The 26,885-nt window shown below is 39.0% G+C and overlaps 2 protein-coding genes across 3 annotated transcripts; one reads left to right on the top strand and one right to left on the bottom strand.

Moving 5' to 3' along the window:
- The first annotated feature begins 3,183 nt into the window (after positions 1–3,183).
- On the top strand, positions 3,184–6,169 carry cfap20 (cilia and flagella associated protein 20). 2 transcript variants are annotated; one of them, XM_078267930.1, is made up of 6 exons: positions 3,184–3,455; positions 4,476–4,555; positions 4,663–4,774; positions 4,897–5,085; positions 5,802–5,915; positions 6,050–6,169. In XM_078267930.1, the coding sequence occupies exons 1-6, from the start codon at positions 3,372–3,374 to the stop codon at positions 6,050–6,052; spliced, it is 582 nt and encodes a 193-aa protein (XP_078124056.1). In that variant the 5' UTR covers positions 3,184–3,371; the 3' UTR covers positions 6,053–6,169. The 2 variants fall into 2 exon arrangements, with proteins under 2 accessions (XP_078124056.1, XP_078124054.1); XM_078267928.1 differs by having other exon boundaries at positions 3,207–3,455; positions 6,047–6,169.
- A 243-nt stretch (positions 6,170–6,412) lies between these two features.
- On the bottom strand, positions 6,413–26,034 carry dgat1a (diacylglycerol O-acyltransferase 1a). The gene is made up of 17 exons (XM_078267922.1): positions 25,550–26,034; positions 23,725–23,812; positions 20,014–20,054; positions 18,711–18,796; positions 17,934–17,986; positions 17,238–17,343; positions 16,843–16,971; positions 13,014–13,088; positions 12,817–12,920; positions 12,675–12,713; positions 12,517–12,558; positions 11,969–12,013; positions 10,248–10,360; positions 9,855–9,920; positions 9,625–9,712; positions 9,232–9,294; positions 6,413–9,155 (listed from the first exon to the last, which is right to left on the bottom strand). Exons 1-17 carry the CDS (start codon positions 25,837–25,839, stop codon positions 9,009–9,011), a joined length of 1,575 nt encoding a protein of 524 aa, XP_078124048.1. The 5' UTR covers positions 25,840–26,034; the 3' UTR covers positions 6,413–9,008.
- Positions 26,035–26,885: the final 851 nt, after the last annotated feature.

Below are 26,885 nucleotides of genomic sequence, written 5' to 3'. Positions count from 1 at the left end.
CTCCTATCTGCTGACACGTCCTGCCGAGGATGGTCTTTCCACTCTTCATCATCATATAGACAGTTGGATAAAACATGTCCTACATGCTGCTATCTGGTTCCTGATTCAGCCATTTCTTTGACATGGCATGTCCATGTACAGTACAATAAAAGATGTGTGCAGATTATTGTTATCCAGCACCCAGCACATTTAAGTGCTAAGATTGGATCATATAAAAGCAACTATCAAATCTCCAAAGCTTGCTTTAACCTAAACTTTAAATCAGTAAATCCCAACAATTTTTGACAGAACGGTAAAATTGACTTAATGTAATCTTTAATGAATGAAAGCTCCTGTTTTCACATTATGTCCCATCAAACATCAATGAGCTGCATGTAACATGTAGGTGAGAGAAGCATAGCTGTGATTAAATGGTGTTGGCAACGTATTGTAAATATGTCGCTTCAAATATTATTACAGAGCGACCCTTAGGTTTAATGCATACAGTTCCTTGTGTAAAATTAGCTAAAATGCAGCATTTTAATTCTCGTTTTTTGTCTGAAGAAAATAAGAAAAAACAAAGGTCTAAACAGGTTAGAAAACATGTTTATGAATCATAGCCTACCTTGTGAAGTCAAAGAAAGAGTGAAAAGGCCTTCTTCCAGTAGATCGACCCACAATTTATTTTGTTTTGATGTTTATATCCTTATGATAACATTACAGAGTTGCTGAAAGTCTTCTACTTCTTCTTTCTTCCCGTGTTCTTTATTCTTTCTGTAGCCGGTTAGTAGACAGAATAGAGTAGAGAGATGGGATGTGAACACCTCTGCACAGGACAATTCCTCCAGCAGAGTGAACAATGAGAAAGCTGGACCTCCTCCTCATCTCTTACTCTTTCAAATTAGAATACAGTACAGTATAGAATAGTCTTCCTCTCTGGTAGCTTCCTTCTATCCTCATCTTCGTCCACCTCTCCTGCTCTCTTCCCCTTATTTTACTGTATTAACCTTACTTTTCTCTCCATCCATCTCTCCTTTCCTCCCCTCTTGATAGATAGATAGATAGATAGATAGATAGATAGATAGATAGATAGATAGATAGATAGATGTTTAAAACATAGGGGCAGGCAGAAAGTCAAGGTGTAGGTAGATGGCATGTATAGTATAGGTTAATGAAGACAACTGATGATTAGATTGGGAATAACAGGATGTGAAATAACAGTTGACTTAGTGACTAGAGACAGAAAAATGTGCTCAAATGAAGACACAGAAACAGCATCTTGTCTTTGTGAGACAAAAGGAAGGAGAGACTGGAATGGACTATTTTACTCAAGTAGGTTTTCAATTTCAAGTTTATTTAAAGCTGTCTCCGGGGTGGTCCCCAACTCTTTTTGTCTCTGTGTAAATGCCTGACTCAATTAGAGAAGAGAAGGGGGGGGGGGGGTTAAAAAAATTCACACACACTTACAGGAATAGAGAGAAAGAAAGAGCACATGTAGAGAGAGAGAGAGAGAGAGAGAGAGAGAGAGAGAGAGAGAGAGAGAGAGAGAGATGGAGAGAGTTGGAGAGAGTTGGAGATGGAGAGGATGTATTTTACATTTATTTTAACAGAGATATACTATTTGGAGTGAAGCAGCACCTTATAAACCAGTGACATAAACAACTAGAGAGATGGCCACCACTCCAGAGAGAGAGAGAGTGTGTGTGTGTGTGTGTGTGTGTGTGTGTGTGTGTGTGTGTGTGTGTGTGTGTGTGTGTGTGTGTGCCTGTGTGTGTGTACGTCCAGGTGCATGTGTGCAGCTGTGTACAGTACATGTCAAACTGTCCAACAGACTGCCGTAGCACATACCTGGCCCGAATGCTAGTGCATGAATTCATCTTCACTTCATATGAAACAAATAAGGGACTTTTGATTTATGTTGCATTTCTGGTGATGTCATTTTGCGAAGGTCCTGGCTAATGTTTGATTGAATGTTTCTTGGCTTGTTCAAATATTTGAAAACATTGTCGTATCTATCCCTGCCCGGCTTGTTTACAGTGCTGGAGACCGAGAGGAAGGATATCCTACTTGACACTTTAGGGGGATTTAGTGGATGAAAAGAGTGCTGATAGTTGGATGTGGGAAGTGTATTTCTAGAGACTGTTGCTTTGTTGTAATTTTTAATTATAGGGCCACTCCAACAATTTAACTTCTGAAAGTCAATTTACTAGTGCACAACAAATCTCTTCTGTGGGTCTGAAAGAGCTTTCTAGAGACTGAGAAAATGTCTAAAGTAACATAATGTTACTTTAACATTGCTTGATTGTCTTTACTTGGATAGAGTTTGAAAGTTGCCGGCCTTAACCAGCCAGAAAGGGTCAAATGAAAAGAGATTTCATTATGCTAAACGTGGCATCCAAACTAGGGATTAAAAGTCAGGATATTTCTGCTTCTGCTGCAACAGTTTTGACAATTATTTTCAAGTCTTTGTCTCCACAACTTTATGGAAGTGCAGTACTAATTGCAGTGCAGAATTATAACTATATTGACAATGAGCAGAGATGCATTTAAAGACCTGACCAAATGAAGCAGAGATTCGTGGTGTAGAGCATCTTCATCTAGGAAAAATGAAGCTAATATCTTCAATATTTAAAGAATATTAAAGTCTATATAAAACTTTTTTTGTAAAGATTTTTGCTAGACAATAATTCAATTCATATTGAGATAAAAAAAAATTGTGACATGCAATTATGTTGTTTAAGTTTGTCAAAAAAATATTTCACAAAATGACATCTGAAACAGCTTTGATGCTATTTTGGAAATTAAATAAACAATCACTTGATTATTTGAATTTTTTAGTACTTTGCGTATTATCCTTTCATGATAATATAGCTAGCCTATAAAACAAATGTGAACATAGATTATAAATAGTAATTAATGGAATTCATAATTCATAATAAAAAAAGTTTTATGTTAAATATAGCAAACCATTAGCCAAAACCAAAACACTCAGAATGCATTGGTCAGGCTTTCTGTTGCCATGGCGAGCGAGATGCGTCACCATTTAAGAACCGACGTGAACAACGTCAAAAGCTTCTATTCCCTAGCAACACCAAAATAACGAAGGGGTGACCACTTTTCTTAATTTTTACGCGTTCTCATTAAACATCCATGGTTCTAAGTAAGGACGTGTGGGGATATTAGCTAGCTACAGTACACGAGAAGTCTGACTTTTATTTAACCGAAACGTTTTAATTTCCGGCAGCGGAACTGGTTATTTTGTACCACACGGAACAAGTAGCGTTGGGGACGGAAACCAAATCTGTAAACAAACGTAACGTTTGTTCGCTAGCAACAGTTTTAGTTGGAAGACGTAAACACGTGCTAACTACTGTGGACTAAGCTCAGACAAGATGTTTAAAAACACGTTTCAAAGCGGATTCTTGTCCATTTTATACAGCATTGGCAGCAAACCACTTCAGATATGGGATAAAAAGGTGAGTAGCGATTCAGAATGAATGCTATGATGTAGCTTCCTTAGCTAGTCGTGCTAAAGCTATCTAGCGTTATGTGTCCCAATGTGTCTGATGTGTCTGGGGCTTAACATTAAAGCGGATGATATTAGAACTCATCTCTGGTTAAGTGTTTTGGATGCAGTGTTCAAACAGCTGCTTGAGCTTGTGTTAGTTAACGTTACATAATATTACATTGTTAATGTGATAAGTGGGGTTAATCTGCTCCAGCAAAGAATAAATTAAGGTAAACTCCCTGATTAAGTTATTAAATGACGTTACGCCAGCTCTCTTCCCAGTTTACTTTACCATTTCCTGTTGTTGATGTTTTGAAACTAAACACAGGTTACCGTAGTGATCAAAACACCAGTATTGATCTGGATGGAATATAGGGGACTTATGGCGCTGATAGAATATGGAAATGTGTGCCTTTTCAATTTAGAAAGCACCGAGTTCTCACTGATTTTTAAATATAACGTTAGCGTTAACTATAGCAGGATACTCGGTGGGCCGAAATGCGCTGTTGCCAAGCAACAGGTACACAGTAGTAACAGTTGGAGGATAACATTTGTTTAAGACTGTTTGTCAAAAGTGTGAGGCTCGTTAACACCAACCAGACAACAAGATGTAAAATGTTTTGGCTTTATTCCATATATATATATAATATACTATATAGACCAATACTAATAATATTATGTTAAAGATTAAAAATATGATCAGCTGATAGTCATTTGTAACATAAACGCATTACATAATTGACCAGGACATTTTACAGTCAGAAAATAAACTGCTAAAAAAACAACAACAACAACAACAACAAAAAAACAGCTATTTCTTGTTATTTTTGGCCAACATATACACCAATACAAATCTATCTGCATAATAGGTCATCATTGATTATATCTTTGACGTTTAATGATGGGGACAGCCCTCCTTTACCAGTGAGATATAGCTTGATTTCTTCGTATAAACCTTAAGAAAAACAATATTTCTGTGTGTCCTTAGGTGAGGAATGGGCATATCAAGAGAATCACAGACAATGACATCCACTCACTGGTGTTGGAAGTTGAGGGGACAAACGTCAGGTGAGTTTGTGTCTGTTTAACTGATTCTTCAGCTCAGGTGAACTCATTTAAGCTCCAGTCACCCTCATTCATCCCCCTTGACTTTTTATTTCTTCTACTCCCTGCAGTACCACGTATATAACATGTCCCGCAGACCCCAAGAAGACATTGGGCATCAAGCTTCCTTTTCTCGTTATGATAATCAAAAATCTCAAGAAGTATTTCACCTTTGAAGTCCAGGTAGGGTAGGCATTCCTGCAGATACAAACGTGTACTCATGCGTATATGCACACAACATCCAGTACATTTGTGTTAGGATTCATGGTCACTCATGCTTTCTTCCAATCGTTTTCAACTTTCAGGTGTTAGATGATAAAAATGTTCGCCGGCGGTTTCGGGCGAGTAACTATCAAAGCACGACTCGAGTGAAGCCATTTATCTGCACAATGCCTATGAGGCTGGATGATGGCTGGAACCAGATTCAGTTCAACCTGTCGGACTTCACCAGGAGGGCCTACGGGACCAATTACATCGAGACGCTGCGTGTACAGGTTAGTGCACAGAGCTGTCACCAGATGCTACTTGCACTAGTTAACTCAAAGATCCCCTATACTAAAGATGGCACATTTCAAGCAGCGCCAATAGTATGAAACGGTACACACTTCTGTCTCCTAAAGGGGCGTGGCCTCGTTTGAAAGTGTAGTGAACGTTGTGTGGATGGATGGATGAAAAGTTGTATTTGTATAATTTATTAGTAATTTCTTTTGCTAACGTGAGATATTTACACAGCTAAAAGACATATTTAGCATCACAGAGATTAGTTTTGTTTGGGCGTTCACGAACGTTAGCTTATCTGTGTTGCCAGATCTGACGAGAGTTTGGTACTGAGACAGAAATAGGCCTGGAACAAAGTACATTTTCTTCTGATGTGTCCGTTTTGAAAAATGCCATTTTAGTGTCAGAATGTTCTGGAGATCTGTGGCTTGTGAAAAATGGGTCCAATATTTACTTTTTGGTTAATATGGGGCAAAATAATCGCTCATAATCTACGTTCACTTCTCCCATTGGAATCAATACACTCAGGACCTGCCGCCAGTCTCCTAAAGAGGCGTGGTTGTGGCGGAGCCCATGTGACACAGATACAGGAAACTACCCTGAGTTGGGGCGTCTCGGTTCTAAACCGTCTCTGGTTAATTGTAATCTCTACAGTGAACTTCTAAGACTGTAACCACTTTCTGTTGCTTATGTTTGACCTCTTTTTTCTCAGATCCACGCTAACTGTCGAATAAGGAGAGTGTATTTCTCAGACAGACTGTACGCTGAGGACGAGCTCCCAGCCGAGTTTAAACTTTACCTGCCTGTCCAGAACCAGAAAGCGAAGGTGAACGCAAACATGCACTACATATAACCACATAATTATGTTGCACGATACAGTATTTTTTACAAATGGAAATATTCTATCTTTGATAGATATTTGCCTAACACTTGTCCGTTTGTGTGTGTTTCTTGCAGCAGTAGAGATTCTCACCCTGCACTGTTCCCCCAGACCTGATGTGGAGTTTAGCTTTCAGATTCTCTGTGTGTAGACATACGATGAACTTTAAAACTTTGCAATATTGTAATTTTGAAACTATGGCTTTTGAGTGCTGTTTTATGTTGCTCTCTGCACAGTACATTTTTTTTTTTTAATGGACTTCTCTGTCCTCAGTTTTCAATGCCGACTGAAGGGGTTTAAAGATGATAGAATCCGTTTTCTAGACACAATAGTGTGCAATAATATGTGCCCAGGGAATTCAGGATACTCCTCTGTTACCTGCTAATAAAAATGAAGGTGTTTTTTTTTTTTTTAAATATAAAGAAAAATAGACGAGTCATTCATCAAATATAAATAATCTTTATCAATTGACACAAATCAAGTGAAAGGCTATAAAAGTGATTTGCATTCCCAAAACAATGTTTTACTTTGGATTGCTGTGCACAGTATGAACAGATCAGTAATACATTCATTTTACTACATGTTGCATCACACAATCACCCCAAAACAACTAAAGACAGTTCAACTTTTAAGGCTGCATCTTAAGCATTTTTAACTCGTATTCCAATAGCAGACACAGTGCAGTAATATGTGAAAACAGGAAGTACTAGGCTTCAGACGAATAAAATAAAATAACACAAAACAAATGAACCAGGAGATGCAACATATTCTCAGAGGAGTTTTAATAGTCCCATCTCAAGCTGAGGTGATGATGCTTCAACAGAAAAAGTATTGCTTTAAAGTTAATATTGCATTTAACTGCGAGCAGTAAGTTTTCAGTTGCCAAGTATTTTAAAATTCAATATAAATGCATTGTGAATCTATTTGCTACATAGAATAAGGTTAAGGAAGTATTTGGCCTCTGTCTTTTTCATGTAAAACAATTGGTATATGTTTTACATTTTGAGTTTAAACTTATTTTTACAGCAGGCACTTGTACATTTCAATAAGGAATGCCAACACATTCTTCTTGATAACTGGTGTTATTCTTTAACAACAATGTTTTCCCTGAAATGTGATCAATAAGGGGGAAAAAAATGAAAAGGCTCCAATTTATCATGATCAGTCTAACTGCCACTGTATTTGGAAAGCAGATCAACACATAAAAAAGTAAAATAACACAGTCTAACTATTATATGGCAATAATCATATTGGCATCTTTTAAATCAGGTCAAACCAAGAAATCTAGAATTGATATACTGAAAAAACCTGTGGCATGAAAAGGTTGTTTTAAAACTCATTACCACCGCAGCTGCTTTGAATCAAACAGCTCAATTTCAGAATTGAGCTAACCTTATACAACAACAAAATGTCAACAAGGTAATTACAAAACATACAAATTATTTTAACAATCATATTTTCCTTACACGATTGATATAACTTAAACGAATACATTCATAGAACTCTATTGCTTTAGTCAACAGCATGCATCTCTTTAAAGTGCAAAAAACATTCATTGGTTCAAATCAGTAAATCAACTATTGCATTAAATCATTGATATAAAAATAAAACACAGCATAAATTATAATTTGGCACAGCATAACTGCAGACAGAGTATAAAATACACCATCTGATAAGTCAAATCAGAACACAATAAAGACACTAAAGCAAATAACAGACAAATAACGCACATGTAGCATGTCCTGTTACACTAAGAGCTTGCATTGATGATGTTTGGAGTTGAGAGACAGAAGAGGAGAGGCTGCCTGGAGGTCCACGACTGTACAAATAAGGTCACAGACTTTTGCAGTTCCTAAACTTTTTTGCTTATTTTCCTTCAGTTTCCTGTTTTTAACTATTTTTGTTTACATATCCTTTTATTATAAATTTCTTTATACTGAAGAACTGCGCTGCATCAAAAAGAGGGATACAGGATACATATGCAGAATGTACGTTTAAAAAACTCTGTGGTCAATTTGAAGACCTGGAGACAACCTAAATTGCCATTTTTAAGCCTTAGCTCAGAGAAACAAACTGTCTGGCTTCATTATTTCTTTGTTGTCTTTGGATACATGAAGAAAAGAAAAAGACTTCACAACCACTGTTATAGGAAGAACATTTTCACATCAGCTCTGTGGAGGCAGGATCCTCTTCTCGGCAGTGGTTCACATTTGTTGCACGAAAGGGTGCACATTTCCCAGAACTTGAGAAGTGCTCAGTTACACGCAGTGTTTCCACTTTTGAATGCAGTGAATTGCTTTTAAAGTTGAGGAAATTGCACCTAACCTTTGTTTGAGCTCATGAATCATCAACCACCAATATTGACCACTTTAGGAAACCTTAGCACCACACATTTACTTTTGTTTAGCTTAATTTGCTTAAGATAAAATCATACTTCTAACAAGAGGGATCAATTCCAATAACAAAGATCCAAATGCTATTTCACTTTGGGTCCAGGATCGTTTGAAGTTGAAACGTCCAATGCTAGAAACTGATATTAAGAGTGTGTGGTGATGGTGGATCTCGAGGCTTGCTAATACAGGAGGCTGACTACATAGGTATGTTTGTCCTGTTAAAGTGGAATACCACTTTAACCCTTGTGTTGACCTCGGGTCACATTGACCCGTTTTAAATTGTTGTTTTATATCAGAAAATATGGGACGTAGAAATTAAAACGTTGGAAAAAGCAAAAACAAAATGTTTTTTTCAAGGTTGAAGGGAAGACAACACAAGGGTTAAAGAAAGCACTTCTTATGTTACAATCATTTCCTGACAATACTATGGTTAATTTCTCTTTAGTGCAAAAATCAACAAGTCAAATTCCTGCTGTTGCTGCTTTTCACTGACAGGATCATATTAGCAGGGCTTTCTATTAAAGTCACTTTAACTTGCTCGCCATTCACTTATTAAGTCGTCCTGCAGGCTGGTGTGTGTGGTGGTATACAACATGACTTGTACATGTTTGTGTGTGACTGTGGGAACGTGTGAGTTTGTCCGGTACTACGTAGTGCTCCCATAATGAATGACATAGTAGTCATGGACGTACATCAACACAGCGACAGGCTGGCCAATGATGAGTGACATCCACACAGCGGCATTGCCATAGTTGCCATTCAGGAAACGACCCACAAACCAAGCCAGAGGAACCTGAAGAGAAGTTCAGAGGTCAAAGTGTGTTTGTCTACAGCAGAGGAGAGAAAATGGACGGTTCAATATGTCTTACCTGAGCCATCATTCCCATAAAGGCCCACAGTCGGAACATCTTCAGAGGAACACTCACCAGGTACTGAGGAAGAAAGACAGAAATACAATGAATCAGACACAGAACTTTTAAAAAAAATATATTCAAAATGTGTAAATGTAAGGAGGGAAGAGCTGCACACTCATAAACCAGATGCAATCTTTTTATTTTTAGCTTCAGCAATCAATTTTTTTGACTTAGATTGTTTACCTGCAAGCCAGCACCTCACAGCTGTCAGCTAATAACTGTCCAACAGGCCACTTAATGTACAGACATTAATTAAAAATGACAGCTGTTTTGAGGTTGAATTAGCAGATATGTAGACTTTAGTAGTTGTTTCGTGTCTCATAGGAAGACTTAATGCTTTTGGTTTACCTCGTGGAAGAAGGCAGACATCAAGAAGACGGCGGTTTGAGCCAGAAACTTGTTGACCCCCTTCCTCAACATCGGCTTATAAAAGTGTCTGTAACACACAATAACACAGTCCGCACTTTGATTCATTGATCATTGTACTTTGGATTTTATTTCATATAGACTACAATGAAAATGTGAAGCCAAAACATCAAATGGTGTCAATGCTGAAAAAATAAAAATGTGGTGCTCACCTCAGACACCACTTGTGAACTGGGATATTCCAGTTGGCCCAGAAATATGTGACAGTCTCAGAGTTCCTGAAATGAACAAAAATGGTACAGTTTGAGAATTTGACTTCAAGACCACCGGGTGTTCTGAATCATGACTACATATTTAAATAAATACACTTTTATTCCTGTTTGATTTGTGACACATGGTCTGCTTAAATTAGGGGGGATCACAGCTGTAAATGTGTTTTTTGTGTAAATTACCCTGCAGCTTAAATGGGACACCCTCAACATGTGTGCCTGTTTTTATTAGTTGTGATCCAAATGTTTAGCTGTGTTTCTTTACATGTGTGCATACTGTATTTGTGTGTGCAACTGCACATGAATGGCATGTGATTAAATGTTCCTTCTACTCACCACCAGTCTTTGTAGAACTCTCTGTCTCCAAACTGCAGCAGCTCTGCCACAAAGTTCATAGAAGAGTGGAAAAACCAATAGAAGAATATTAACCATATCAGATGGTTAGGGACCTGGGAGAGAGAGAGAGAGAGAGAGAGAGAGAGAGAGAGAGAGAGAGTGTCAAGGTAGATTTTAGGAAAGTTGTCCAGGTTGGTAAGGTCATACTATGGTTGCCATGTTGCTACCTCCCCTCTAATAGGCTACACAAAGTCCTGATACATGAGACAGTTATCGGGAGACAACTTCATAGTTCAACATGCAATAATAATAATAACATGCAATTTTTCATTTTCTTTATTTATGTTTCATTATAAGGTTATTGTAACCCATATCGAATATGCTGTCACTAAAGGGTTAACTATTTGAGTGTCAAATTATATAATGCCAGCAGAGGGCGGGCTAGCGCGGTTGTTAATCCGTCATGAGAGATTCTTCGTAGTATGAAGTTGCATTAGAAAAAAGCTCTAATTCATGTGGCGAAAATAGATCGAAATAAAGCGAGATATCTAGTCAATTCTTATCAGGAGTTGTGTGGATAAGATAATATTTTACTAGTAACATGAGGACTGTATTGTGGGAGACGTTTTTTTTTTCTGTTGTGTTCCACCTTGTTTTCCTGCTGAACCCTCAGGTGAGTTTCTGTTGTCTCAACGTGCTCATTAACTTACCGTATTGCTAGCTAACCTGAGGTGATGCTATCACTGAACAATTTTAGGTTTTAAGATCTCATGCTACTTAAAAAAAACAATCGGAGTGACATGAGAGTATTGTAAGATGTTTATATATTGCACTTGGTTCATAAATCATTATGTGTGATTTTTATGTTTTGCTGAAGAGAGTATTTATAAGTACTGTGTTCTAAATGTGTTTTTTAGTGAAGTGAACATTCATTTCATGTTTAATAGCATACATTTCCTCATATGTTATGATGTAAAAAATGCATTAATCCTTTAAGAAACATCATTTATTGTAAGAAAAGAAATGTGGAAATGCTATCGTTTAATTTTGTACCATGTTTTGTCTTTGCCAAGGCAAACTATGGTTTCTAGTCAAACAGACTTGTATGGAGCATAGTTGTAATGTGATTTGAACAGTTCTCTAAACCATAGCTAATGGTTTTAAATGTGTAACTGGTTTATTGAGAAAAGAAAAGTAAATGAGGTACCATATATGGAAAATGAGATAGAAATGATTATTATTGTTTGTTTTTTAATCTATTCTGTGCTGTTATGAACAGATTGTGTTTTGATCATGGATTTAGTTTGGTTCCAAACCATGCCGACTTCGATGGCGAGCCTGTCCCAGTGAGCAACATTCTGCTGTGTCGGATTCTCTTCTGCGGAGTGACTGAACTGATTCGCATCCGGATTTCGAATACTGGATTCCAGATAAGGAACACTTGAATGTGTTTTTGGTTTACTACCCGGGTAGATTGACTTTTTCTATTTTTCAAGGACAATTTATTTCAGTTTTCCTATTTATTTTTTACGAAACGAAAGAGCTTTATTTTATTTTGCAGTATTTTCTAATGCAAGGTAGAAATATGTTTGTGAATAGTGTGTTCCAGTGATTGTGAACCTGCCAGCCGTTCCGTTTCAAAAGTAACTCTACATTACATTACTACATTACGACTGGACATAATTGTGTCTAGTGTAGCTAGAGAACGTCACGATACTCACAGCTAACTTTAGGAGGCGCTCCACCATCCTAGAAAAGTCCATTTCCTGTGAAAGACACAAACAATGACATTTCCTCATTAACGATGTTATGCCCTTAAAGCTATAGTGCGCAACTATTTTATATTAATGAACGTCTGTTCAAGCCATTGCCAAATTAGTTGATACAAAGCTATTAAGCCTATAAGCTCCACAAAACTCCCCCTGTATTTCTCAGTATGGCTATGTTTACAAAAGGGTGTAGTCCAGCGACATTTGCGTGCATCTCCGTGTCCTCCTTGATTACACGTGTTAAGCGCTACTAGCAACTGCGTGGAGGAGGGGTGGGGGCGGTGCGCGATCACCGAAGGCTTGCATCATGTGGCTGCGGCGACAGTGTTGTTGTCATTACTTAAAATTCCTCATGGGGGTGACAGAAACTACACACTATAGCTTTTAGACAAAATCAATTATAGTCTATAATCCTTTGCTTCTTGCTGTCATGAGAGCTATTTATCTTCATATACAGTACAGTTGTGTGTGTGTGTGTGTGTGTGTGTGTGTGCACGCACCTGAAATGGTTTCATTGAGTTCTGTATGGTGGGAACCATCCACTGAAAGACGCAAATGAAAATTGCTTTGCATTGTTTGAGTGGTGAGATTTAAATGACTGTGTTGAACTTTGTGTTTTCAATGTGTATGTGCAGAGTATATTCTATGTTCAACATACCTGCTGAATCAGTCCAACCAACAGCTGAATGAAGAAAAGCTACAAGAAAGAGCGAGTCAAAAGGAAAAAAAAAAGTAACATGCATGTCTGTTTTCCACCATTTCAGTTTACATCAAGAACATATACAATACGTCCCTCTTACCATTTCAAAAAGTCTTCTCATCAGGAACCTTATGCGTATTCGAGGTGACCGTGGGAAGTTGAGCTGATAGCAGAGAGTTGGGGCAAAGACAAAGTAGTACATGTCTAAAGACAAACAAAGAAACAAAATGTTAATTAAGGGTTATTTATCATTAAATTGTTTTTGTTTTTTACAAGTTATACAGGCGTCATTGCTACCTCTGTGGGTGAGGTTGCCTGGGTAGGAGACATGAGTATGACCTGCTGAACCATTGGATTGCGCCACAGATGGACCTGAAATGCACATGCATGCAAAAAAAAATGGAGATGGTAATGAACTCACTTTACGTCTTTCATACACCTACCATACCCTTGTTTTTCTACAACAAGCCACCAAATTACATTATAAATACAAGAGACAAAGAGCATGTTGGTTTTCTGTGTGTGTTGTCGATTTATTCTAGCTCCTACAGCTAAGAGATAAAGCCATCAAGTTGCATTAAGGATTAAAAAAGCTTCAAAACACACTAATACCCCTTTCACACCAATGGTTCAATCAGGGTTATACCCAGGTAGACTGTGTGTTTGAATGGGGTAACCCTCCTCGATCTACTCAGCTTTGCGACCCAGGTAGCGAGCTAGGTTTGATCAGGGTAGGCTAGGGTCGATTTTAATGAAGACATGAGTGAATTGCACACAACCTGGGTCGCTAACAGCCGAGGTGGGACGAATGATGTGATTGGTTGGAAATGACAGTGGGGCAGCTGTATGTTCGCCGCACACTTTGAAAAAACAACATACATTTTGTCTCACTGTGATTTACGCTGAGTTTTCACCATAGACTGTATAAAACTAGGATTTTAATAAAATAATAATACATTTAATTTATAATGCACTTTTCATCAAAGATCTCAAAGTGCTACAGGTTAGAAACAAAAAAGATAAGCAGTTTAAAATACAAAAAAAAACATTTAAAGGGGACCAAAAGCTTTGCTAAAAAGAAATTTTTTTTTTTTAAAACAGTCAGTGGATTGAGGTGCCCTCAAGGTGTCAGGGAGGGCATTCCACAGACGTGGGGCAGCAGCACATAAGGCCCTATCTCCCATTGTCCTGAGTCTGGTTCTGAATGGAGTGGAGGGAGCGTGTTGTGTTTTGTGGGTTGATAAGTTCTTTGAGGTGGGGGGGCATGTCCATGGATGTATTGATGTGTGAGGAGGGAAACCTTGTACTCAATCCTGGTGGAGACGGGAAGCCAGTGGAGTGAGTGGAGAATGGGGGTAATGTGCCCATGTTTCCGCACTCTCATCAGGATCCTAGCTGCAGAGTTTTGGATGTACTGAAGCCTCTGCAGACTCTTTCTAGGAATCCCAGTGAGCAGTGCGTTACAGTGGTCCAGTCTGGAGGAGACAAAGGCATGAACCAGCTTTTCGGCATCTGAGAGGGAGAGAATGGGGCGGAGTTTGGAGATGTTACGGAGGTGGTAGAAAGAGATCTTGCATAGGTGATTTATATGGGCTTCAAAAGTGAGTTGGGAGTCAATTTTTACACCAAGATTTGTGACTGTTGATGAGAGGGGGATGTTGGAGTCAGAAAAGGTGATGCTGGTTATGGATGGTGAGTTGGTCTGGTGAGGAGTGCCAACCAGGATGGCTTCGGTTTTGGAGCTGTTGAAGGAAGTTGTGCTCCATCCATACCTTTATCTCCTCCAGACAGGTGGTGAGTTTTGATGGGGATGACTGTGAGGGTGGGGTTTCAGCTGTGGCATTTACATAGAGCTGTGTGTCATTGCCATAGCAGTGGAATTAAATTTTGTGTTGGTTGATGATTTGGCCAAGGGGGGTGAGGTAGAGGATGAAGAGGATGGGGCCAAGGACTGACCCCTGGGGGACACCGCAAGTAACTGTGTGTGGATATGATTTGAACCAACTGAGGGCAGTGTCATTTAGTCCAGTGGTGAGGTGGAGCCGGTTTAAAAGAATGCCATGGTCGACAGTATCAAATGCAGCAGAAAGGTCCAGGAGGATGAGGAGGGAGGGAGAGCCAGCATCGGCTGATATGAGGAGGTCGTTTGTGACTCTGACGAGGGCAGTCTCGGTTCTGTGGGCAGAGCGGAAACCTGACTGGAATTTTTCAAAGAGGTTATTATGTTTGAGGTGGTGCTGAAGGTGGGTGGCAACTGCTTTCTCAAGTACTTTTGATATGAAAGGGAGATTGGAGATGGGCCTATAGTTGGATAGGACTTCCGGATCAAGAGTGGGTTTTTTGAGCAGTGGTCTGATAATGGCATTTTTTAAGACGGGGGGAACGTGACCAGTTTGGAGGGAATGATTTATAGCAGCGGTGATCAGGGGACTTAGGACAGTGATATGGGTTTTTACCAGGGAGGTTGGGAGAGGGTCCAGGGGACAGGTGGAGGATTTCATCTTCCTGATGATGTTCTGCACCTCTTCTGATGAAACCTCAGGAAAGCAGTTTAGGGGTTGGGAGACGGTATATGTTGGGGGAACAGTTTGGGTGGGAGGACCAGAAAGGGCAGAGCGAATAATAATTTTCACAGGAAGCTTCAACAACAGCGGAGCGGTTCAATTTATTTCCGAACAGTCCACTGGCAGTGGGTGCCCGGATGTTCACTAGTCTGCTGGCAGAGCAGTAGCGGAGTTTTTACAGGCAAAACTGCCTGTAAAACCCAGTGTTAGAACTTAAACGTATGAAAATAAGTTTTGTTTAATTCTCCCAGCACTAACTCGTACTTCCTCTCTCTTGCACGAGACGCACGTCTCTAGCCTGCAGTTCAGTGCGGCTGCTGGGTAGTGCGAATCTCTTTTTTAAAAATGAGTCGTGAAGCAAACAGCAAAGCCCAACTTTATTTTTAATGAAATCAAACAAAGAGAAATGTTCTCCCCTCGTATTAAAATAGTCAAAAATCGATAATAGAGTAACCTAATTACTTGTCCAGCTAAGCAATAAATATGCAGAGGAGGTCTAATAAGTGTTTGATGGTTATTTATTTGGGCTTTAGTAATCACTGCAAAACAATCAAAGTAAGCTTTCTTTCCAGACTGATCTCATGAAGTGGCGAATGCATGACACGCCAATTCGTATGCCATTTTGGCATGTTATCAAGACGCATAATCGCTTTTTAGCGTGTTTATCAACGCCGTTTGGCCTCCATTGACTTACATTACCTTGCGATTGCGTGTCAATTTACGGCAAGTTCTCCTGAGAAAAGAACGGTAGCGAGTAGTATGAAAGGCTGAAAATCTGCATAAGGAGGTTGGTCGGGGTGGTGGATAAGTCAAACAACACAGGACTTTCACCCAGGAGACCGGGGATCGTGTCCCGCGTGTGACGTTTCCTAAACCCAACCGTCCCGTTCTTCTTTTACTTAACCCAACCGTGCCGTTGTTGTCCCGCGTCCCGTTATTGTTTTCCTAAAACCAACCGGTACAGCGTAGACATACACGCGGATAGTTCACTGAATATGACGTATAAAGCCCCACCCATTTCTAGCACTAAGGTAATTGTTATGCATTGCTCCCGGGTTGTGACCCAGGTGATTTCTGAATTGTCATGACCAGGGATACACCCACATTGACTGGCTTGGTTTGAATTTCCAAAAGGAGGGTTGAACCCTGATCAGACAACCATAGCCCAACCCTGGTAGGTGGTGTGAAAGAGGTATAAGCTGTTCAAAACACACCACTTTATTTGCCAAAAGCTGCAGTTTTTCATGTCACCACTAGATGGTAGTTGCAGCATAGTAATAAAAAACAACAATATAATCCTGTTAAGTGTGCACTAATATTTGTGTGTATGAGTACATTTTTAAAACTTTATTTCTTTAGCCATGTTAGGCTTACTGCTAATCTGACCTGTTGGCCACTAAGCAGCTCCATTGGAGCAACTCTGGGGTTAAGTGCCCTGCTCAAGAGCACCTCATACCTCTGCCCTTGTACTGCATGTTACATGTGTGTGCCTACTCATAATCTAGATAACATTCCATCAACAGTTTGTGTGTGTGTGTGTGTGTGTGTGTTGATATACTTACATGAGTATGACCGCGTTAGTCTCTTGGCTTTCGCTTGTCTGATTTCTCGACACCACCTGTTGGTGTCTTGGTACGAGTACAGCTTGAGAAACAGCACTGTGTAGATTCCTAAGGAAAGCACACCACCCACTGACACACACACACACACACACACACACACACACACACACACACACACACAGGCCATTAACAAGGAGCAGTGAATGACAGATAAAAGGAGCACTCTGGTATGTGTGCGCATGTAGATAGATTGGCGTTAATAGTTTTTAAATAGTGATTTTTGTCATTTTCTTGTGCTAGCATCAAAATGCACATGCATTCATTCGTAGTTGAAATGCTTCATTAATGGCTAATAAAAATGCCATGTAAACAACATGTATATATTTAGTATGTACCTGGGGTCATGGAGGTCACAATGAGTACAGTGGCTGAAGGGAAGATCAACATGGACGTCAGGTTAAAAATGTGAAAAATCAGTCCTGTCATTTGGGTAATGGTACCCTAGGAATGATGAAAGTGTAAAACAAGTAAGAAAATTGTCTTGTCACTGTAAAACATTTGATCTGTGACTGTGGATATGCTTTCATTATTTTTTCCTTTAACTAGAGAATCACAGTTTTTTCACTGTGCAACACTAGATCTAATGTGCTTTTTACAGGTACAATATTACATTTGTGAGAGGCATTTAAGAGGATATGTAATCTAATCTGAACCCTGAGTGATATTCTAATCAGAGTTAAGAGTAGGTAAAAAGAAAGTGCTGTGATGCGGAATCTACCGACAAGAATCTAGGATGTGTAATGCACATGCTTCAGGTAAACATCCTTGATGGGAGATCCCTGAATAATACATTAAAAACAAACCTACACTCTCATCAAACGGTGCAGCAATATTTTCCACAAAATCCCTAAACAACGTTATGTCACCCTTCCAAATCCAAATTAAGGTGGAGGTTTAGTAATGCATAAGCAAAGCTTACAAATGCAAACAAATTTAAAAAAAAAAATAAAGCAAAATTTGCAGTTTCCACAATAGTAAAAGAAACTGTGTTGCAACTAGGAGAATGTATACAAATCATTGTAAGCACTCACCACAGCCAGACGCCTTTCTGTGTACAACGCTGCTAAGATGAACACATTCGACACTGAAACACAGAACAGTCAAACATGTTGACTTTATTTTATTACTCAGTGTAACACCATTAACCACAGAAACTGATAACTGGTGGTGAATACTGATTTTGTTGAGCATGATGGTCCACAGGCAAGTGGTCCACAGGCAAGTATTCAGCTATATATATATATATATATATATATATATATATATATATATATATATATATATATATATTCTCCAAATAGCAGCATTTTATTCAGATTGATTGTTCTACCATTACCCTGCAGGCCAGTGCCTGTCCCTGCTGAGGACAACTATGTTCATTCACCTTTGCATCAACTTGTTTTACTGCTTTGATGAAGCCAGTTGTTGCCAGAAAATAGACAATGTTAGGAGGCAACCTAAATATCTATCAATATTTACAACAGCTGTGCTAGAATGTTCAGGAAAGGAGCTCACGCAAAAAAAAAAATTCTATATGCTATCTTTGAGCATCTGGCTTATCATGGCTCATCTGCTATAACATACATATCAGTTCAACTATTTGGCACATAGAGAGGCTATAAAACATGTTTTATTACAGGCAACAACAACGCTTTGTGTTACAGTGATAGAGACAAATGCTTCCTGAAGTACAGGAATTACAGGTACAACACTTGTTTGTTAATCCTGAGGTCACAGAAGGACAATTGGCTGCGAGTCATTCAACATCTGACATGAGACATTGAGGCAGTAAAATAAATGCTCCATACCAATAATGAGGCAAGCTGCCGGCCAGCTATAGGGGTCCTTCAAGAAGAGAGACACTACTTGGATAGGGTCCACCAAGATACCATACCTAGAGATGAGAAAAGTAAAATTATTAATCCCAGCAGGCATCATTTTTAAAATGTTTTGTTTAGATAGGAGGCTGAAAATGGGTATGTGATGTTGAGTTTAAAGTTGAAGATTGGTGTGGTCATGTAAATCAGTCCCTCCAGGATTTCGCGATCGCGCCAATTCACGCGAATTCAACCAATCACCGCGAATTTGGTGCGACTTGCAATTTTGACCAATCACCGCAACTTTTCCGCAAATTTGACCAATAACCTGTGGTTTCCCGCGACTTCAACCAATCCCAGCAGTCCCACTACCGTCAGTATGTGACTCTGAGAGCCAATGACCAAGCGGGAGAGATAACGGCCACGGGTTGATCATTTCCTTGTTTCTGATGAAGACAAGACGTGTGTGACTGACTCGAACATCTCACATTTACCAACAAAACATACAGCGAAAGACCGTGCAAAACATTTCAGACCGTCCTGCCAACCTGTATACATTTTAACATTAATGTACGCTGTGACGTTTTTTTTCACTCTAAAGTCGCTGAAAGCTGCTGCTGTTTCAATCCTGTCGGCTCTCTGCAGTGGGCGGGGCTGCTCAGTTCCTCCCCGCGACTGGCGCGCGCCAGGATAGTTAGAGTAATTTAATTCTCCCCAAAACAAGTTTCCTTTTTATTTTTAAAGTTTTAAAGAACTATAAAAAAAAAAAGTCACTGTTTCCCGATACTTCATTGCAACAAACATACAAAAGACATCGCAACTTTTATCGCAACTTTTTACCAAAGCTCCCGCGAAATCAGGCATTTTGGGCGGCAACAATCTCAAAAAAAGGCCGCGAAATCCTGGAGGGACTGGTAAATGCCTGGTGTGGTTAAGGTTATGGCAAGAAACCTCCCTCTGTTCATAACAACAGTGTGAGCTATAACAATGGGAGTGAACCCCCCATGATTGTCAACTAACAAAGAAACAGTTTTCTATCTAATTTAATATGAAATTATAATATTTCAGGTTATACCTGGACACACCATGCTGGCACTTACTTATGTCTCAATTCTGTAGTATATCTGTTCCTTTCTCTGAGTTTAAAATTAATGTAATAAAATAGGGAGTAATAGTGAAGTAGAAGATGAGCAGAGATGGCCAGTTGTATAACCAAATGGGAGTGAGTTGTAACAGCACGTGCTTGCATATACATTACATCAATGTAAGTTTGTGTGTGTAGATGCATACTTACTTTATAATGTTTTCTAAGAAGAGGCGTGCATTACTCAGCACCTGAAAGAGAGGACAACAGGAGATAATGAGTTCACAGTATCAACAAGGCTGTTTTGCATCTGGCCAGTCACTTAATCTTGGCGTTGTTTACCCAAATATATTTCAAGCTCTCTGCTAAAAATCTGGTTTATCATTTTCTCTTCCAACTCTCTAATGATTAGTCTGCAGATTTTAAGGTGTTTGTTTGTATGTGTGAGTGAGTATGTATTCAAAGCAAGAACAGGATGTTTACTTTTAAAAACAACTGTGACTTTAGATAGGGGGCAGACAGATTAGGGCTGTACTCCATATTCAGAAAAAAGTGGTCTGGGATTGCCTCCACACGGCTCTCACAGACCGATTCCCCAACTTGTGGAATACAGCGAGTTGTCACGGCCCCCAGCGGCTTATACTGAGGCACAAGGCACTAACATGCATGCGCGGCCGGACCGGTATCAAAACAAATAACACAGAAGCTCAGACACACACACACACCACACTTGATACCCGTCACACCCTGCTGTTACAGGCTCACTCTGTTAAAAAGTGTCAGGTAAATTATGTTTATCATTATATTGTGTTAAAGTTCAAGGTCTGAGTACAGCTTTAACTCAGCTATCAGTTATCGGAGTTTTCTGAGATAAAGCTCAGCTTTTTTTATTTTGTGTTCAGTGCATGAGTTAGAGAGACAGTGAAGAAAATGAGGACAGTGAGGGTATGCCACACGATAAGGTCATGCAGTAGTGATTATGTGGCGCCTCAGCCCACTGGCCTGCCAAGATCTTGCAGCAGTGTGGTTTTGATTCAACTATGTATTTTGTCCAAAGCAGAAACCTTTGCCTAATGAACCTTTAGCATGGACAAGAAAGGGCCATCATGTAGAACACGATTATTGGGACAGTGGCCTGTCTAGAGCTTTAATAGAGAACATTGCAAAATCGAATTTTGCAATAAATGTGTCTTAAGAGAGAGGTCAGTGTGCAAAGTCAGATACACGGCAACCCCATGGGAGATGGCAGCAATTCAGTTTCTGGCTCAAAGACACTTCAGCAGGGGGTATATTAACTGAACCCAGGCTGCTGGGTAAAGAACCATTTCTGTCTAGCCGTAATTGCAGTTTTTCTGCAATCTGTTATCTGTCCTTATAGTCAGTAATATCCATTGCATTGTTTAAACTCAGGAATGTTATCTTGTATGAGTAATCCAAAAATGTCTTTTTTGATTTGTTGACTCACATTTTTTAGCAGCCACAGATTAGAATATTTATATTGTCTTTATACTCATTTAGTATTCCTCAGTAATAAAACTAAGACATTAAAATAGTTTTTTTCTTTTCAGTTTGAATAAAATGGCTCATTTAATCAAATAATAGCCAAGTAATATAAAATGTACAATCTATAGACAATCTGGAATGTCAACAATTATGATACTGCAAGATGAAATATGACGATAAAGTTTCAGTAATGAACTTATGTTGTGTCCTGTGGATAGGAGAGACATGTCCGATTTGTTAAGTTTAAAAATAGAAATAGTTGCATGGGTTGGCTGAACTTTACCCTGACATACAAAGCTAACCTAAGAAAACTGGCGCCAACAAAAATTGCATTATTAAACATTTTGCATTGGCCGAGGTCTTCTGTTTAGAGGTTTTCTTTAGACAAACAGCAAAGACTACAGCTGCATATTTGTTCTGTATCTCCATAGTCAGTTTGTATTCATATTACAAAAAATATGTATCTTTATACACCTTGGTATAATGTATTATGTGATAACAAACTTCCAGTTGGCTGATTTACTTTGCTATGCGCTGTCCTTGTGGTCATTTAAGCGGCTCACATGGTCTGTTTGGCTGTACATCAGAGGGAACAATGGTATGTCTGTACCACACTCTGGGATTATTTTTTGCCCGTCAAGGATCAACATTGTGTCTTATGCCAAATATCTTCACTGTCTGACTACATCTTTATATCATCCAGCCACACTGAACAAGGTTCAGCATCTTAAAACACTAACGCTTTTGTTGATTCACTAGCACAGATGTTTTAGCACCAATTTAAATCTGCTTAACATTGTGTGTGTCTTGCTAATAAGAGCTTTAAACCTTATTCCTGTAGACCAAGGACATCTTGGATGCTATATGCCTTTGTCATATGTTAATACATGCTAATACTGGCTCGTGTAAGAAACAGGAAAACATTTTCAAAAACCAGATTAAAATCAAGAGTGCTTCCATGAACACCCGCATTAAGTCAAACCCGCATTAAGGCAAACCTTTCATGGATTTCCCAGTTATGAGATGGAAGCATCTGTGATGCATGCAGCTTACACTTTTATTCATCCTCCAAACAACTTGAGAAAGTCATGTTGAACAACAACAACAACAGCCTGATATCAATCACAAACATGTACACAGCGTAGCTGCTCTAAAGGCAACTAGTGGTTTATTTTTATTATTTTGCCGACTACCTATATTTCAAGTTTGCGCATGAGTTGAATTAGTAATTCTAAACACTTGGCTTCAACATTCAAAGTGTAAAAATTAAGGAAGTATAACAATACATCTAGCTGACGGTCCTGGTTATCGAGGTTAAAGTACACAACTAAGCTTCTAAACACACACGCACGCACACACGGTTCCACTTCACACTCTTACAGCCTAATCCTGAAGGCTTCCTAAAAACAGTCTGAACTGAGCAGTGTCAGCCATCTCTGGTGACCATAAAGTAAAAGATGTGCTCGTCAAAATAATATGAACTTTCAAAGATGGAATTAATCGTGTCACAGAACTGAAAAATTAGGCTTGATTTGGAAAAAAACTGAATTGCACTACTGTTGCTGCTTTAAAGTTATTCTTCTCAGTATGTACTACTAGCAAGCTCACTGTAAGATGTATATGCATAAGCTGTCATGCACACAGGGGCTTTATTCAGAGCTATAAATAAAAAAGTCCCTGCTCAAAGAATCGTTGGGTTCATGTTTTATTTTACAATTTCAGAATGAGAAACAACTTAATTGGCTGAGCTTGCTGACTCTGCTTTGAGCAGAAGATACTGTAAGAAAACATCCATCAGGCATGTAAGTGATGTTAATCGTTTATTAAAACATGGGACTATTAAAACCAAGGATTTAAAATAAAACCATATAATATTAAATGGATATGGATCAAATTAAAGAAGACACTACAAATCCAACACTTTTTATGTGTTCACAGATTCTTCATGCCTTTTCACCCTATAATCTATACTCCAGCAAATTTAGGGATGATAGAAAATTCTCTCACTGCATTGATATTCATAACTCAGACAACATTGTCTGTCACTTCAATCCTGGTAATATTCACTATAGGTATACCTGAACCACAAGTACAGCTGACAAAAAGTCCATAACTGAGTGTGTGTGACAGTGAGAGACAAGAGGAATATGCAACTGGTTCATAATAATCCCTCTATTTTCTGATAATTTACAGAACAACCGATGTGTCGATATACAAAAAGGCCACAGACACTGTAATTTGAGGCAACATCAAGACATGAAAGAGAAAATTATAAATTGCATGTTATGTTTTCATTCAGTATTTTGAGTAATTTCTTTGCTCCAAGTGTCATGGTCTTTATTTCTAGTGGTATATAGTTTATGAAAGTCACAGTGCAGTACAACTGTCCACTCTGAATGGACATGCAGTTTTACTCACCAGCATGACAACACACCAGTTGAGAATTCCTCTGTAGTTGCTGTAGCCACTGGCTGAACTTAAGAGAGACTCTTGGAGGACGTGACAGCTGCATGGTAACAAAGTCAACAGTTTTATTGATTTTTAGGACTGAACAAGCTCTTTACATTCCCTCCCTACTGAGCAAATTACAGATTTTACTAATTTGACATGACAGAGTTGAGTACCCACTATGCAATGCAGCACACATTTATATATGTTTTCATGTTGCAGTACTTTCAAAACATTAAAGTGTATTGCGTACTGTGGTAGCAATCAATTCCTAGCCCTACTGGCTTTTAAATAAATGAATCACATCCAGTAGTCTAATGCTTGGTCCTACAACTGCGCCAGGCAATGAAAATTCAGGTATTGGCCTGACTGCTCAAAGGGCATTGTAAAAAAACTGAGGCGCTTCATCAGGCAAGAATGAGTAGACCAAAGAGCACGGAGTAAAGAACAAACGGTTAGAAGGAGGGAGAATTGGAAAATAAGTAAGAGGAGAAAATTGTATAGAGAAGAAACAGAGGAGCAAGTACAAAGAGAAGAGAAACCGTATAGAAAAAAAGTGGGGATAATGTAGTATTAAACAGAGAAAGGTGTACAAGGAAGATGGGGTGTAGAGACAGGGGTGGTTTGAGTGGAAGTAAGGAAGGAATGAGCATTTAGAGCGAGGAAATAATCGAGAGGGTTCCTCACTGAGTGCCAGGAAACACATGGCAAGACTAGACCAGCAGAAGAATGTGTACACAGAAGAGGTAGTGAGCAAGCACAGGATTGCAAAAGCCCATGGTTCACAGTTGCTGTAATATAGGAAACACTTTGTCACAAACACTATAATCATTTTATTTCAGCATTCTGGTGTTGCAGGCAGGGTCACCTTAGTGCCCTTTATACCAATCTTTATATATTTAAGTCCAAAAGTTTGTGTAAAACGCCAGCCAGACTCTTGGCAGCTTACAAAAATAAGTTTCACTCGTATAGAAATGTTGTCAAAGGCAAAGACATATCTGGCGAAGTGTTGCGTTACCATAAAATGTTGAGGGTAAAGGTCAAGCTATTGTCTTCTTTCACAATGTCTGTCCTATTCTCTTGACATGTATCCAAACTTAGGGCTACACCCTCTCTCTTTCACAAAGTAAAAGTCTCATGTAAAGCAAGGCTGCTGAAATGACAACACATGTAAACAAATACACATGCTATTTAAAGGCTTGATATGTATATATACCAATCTTTCATGTATGATTTCTATATGACCTTGCTACTACAAATTTACAATTCTTACTCAAAGCCTCAAATTCACAGTTGTGGCAGTTTTTTTTGTGCTTAAATAAATACCAGTAACATGTTAGAAACGTTTTATTTTATTCAAAAGAAGGTGTTGGACATGGAAGGTAAATTTCCAATCCTCAAGGAAAATTTAGATTCTATAGAAGTATGCAGTTATTATTATCTTGGTTTTCTGTCACTAAACCTGAAGAGTGCTTACAGGACATTGAAGTGGCCCTTTGAGCCCCATTTGATCTAAGGACAGCTCTGACAGCTAACCCCCGGTGAAAAAGGCAATTAGTTAAAGAAAAAAACTGATTTTATACAAATGAGTAATGTTAACATCTGGCCTAAATGACACATACCTACTATGAATACAGCAGAAACATTAAATGTTAATCTAAAATATAGCTAGTAAGTTTCTGAAATCTCTTTTTTTAGTTCCTGTAATCTCATTACCGTAACTTTGCGTACGTGACATTGCAATGTACCATTTATAAAAAATAAAATAAAAAAATAAATAAAAACCAATGGTTACCTGAGTTTCTCGTTAATATCTTCCACCAGACTCCTCTGTTTTCTCGTACGGTTTGCGAGCTGTTGCTGCTGTCCTGACATCCCCATCTCTCTGTCCACCTTCCCGTTGTTACTCGCATGCCTAGGCACCTCGTCTGTTTTGGCTTTAGCGGGATACAGTGGCAGTTTCTCTCCGGCATCGTGCCCCTTGCTCCCGTTGGCTTGTTTCACCGCTCCGCTGCCACCTCCGCCGGAGATGGTCGTCCTCCTCCGGCGGGATACGGGCCCTCTCATCTCGGCTCTATTGCTCATTTCTGCGGCTTCAATCACACAGCTTTTACCTGCATGGCATCGCTGGTCAATTTGCTGTCACCTGTTTATCTGTTTCCATCCATAGGGTTACATCAAGAGCTAACGTTAAATGAATAGCACCAAGTCGTGTCAGTGCTGGTTATGATAAGATGTTTCATCACCACGTAACAGCTCAAGTTGCAATTGTTATTAAGGTTGCCAGGTCTGTGTTTGCAACTGACATCCCCCTATCGAGCAGATGTCCCAATCCACTTCCGGATTAGCTGTACTACAAAAACTGACATTTACTGGGTGAATTAATGAGCATATATCATTGTAAAATCTGAACTCGTAGCCATAACAAAGATGTAGAAGATTAAAGACATTATTCTATTAACCATCAACAACTACAACAGTAATTATTTGACAGTTAAATAGCTTTACAGGACAATATACCTGTACTAATTTATGTGTATGTACATATAGTTTAATCTATTTTTATTTTTTAATTTTATTATGTATTCATTAATTAACTCATAAACCAACTGAACACTTTAAAATGTATACAGTTTAATTAAAGAAGATTTTGTGGAGTCCTGGAAAAATTGCCCCAAGGTTAGACTCTCAGACAGCATTACTCCCAACACAAACTCCACTAATCAATAAATGAGAATGAGATTATGAAAGTTGCTAATAGATTACATCGATAGACAGTGTAGAGCAGTAGGGGCACAATGCTAAAGAGGGGGCAGTTACGGTTCCTATTCCACATTCCAAACCCACTAGTTAGTCCTATATACTTTGAAGAAATACTTACTTAAAATAGGCCTATGTGTTTATTCCCCCTAGAATCCAGTCAAGGTATTCTTGCAGTCTGGAGAAGAATGTCTGTCTTTATGTAAATGTGAAATTAGTTTTAGTATAGTGTCAAGGCGGGGTTTGTATGCAACCAAGCCTGACCTGCGAGGCAAAACTCAGGGCAATTTACGTTTCTGCTACCGCTTCTGTAGTCTGTAGCCCTGTCCCAATTCCCAGTTTGTGCATCCCTGATTCCTCTCCTCGATTCC

This window comes from Sander vitreus, chromosome 14 (assembly GCF_031162955.1).
Source record: "Sander vitreus isolate 19-12246 chromosome 14, sanVit1, whole genome shotgun sequence".
In the NCBI taxonomy this organism is placed as follows: domain Eukaryota; kingdom Metazoa; phylum Chordata; class Actinopteri; order Perciformes; family Percidae; genus Sander; species Sander vitreus.
This window is presented reverse-complemented; position numbering and strand designations above follow the sequence as displayed.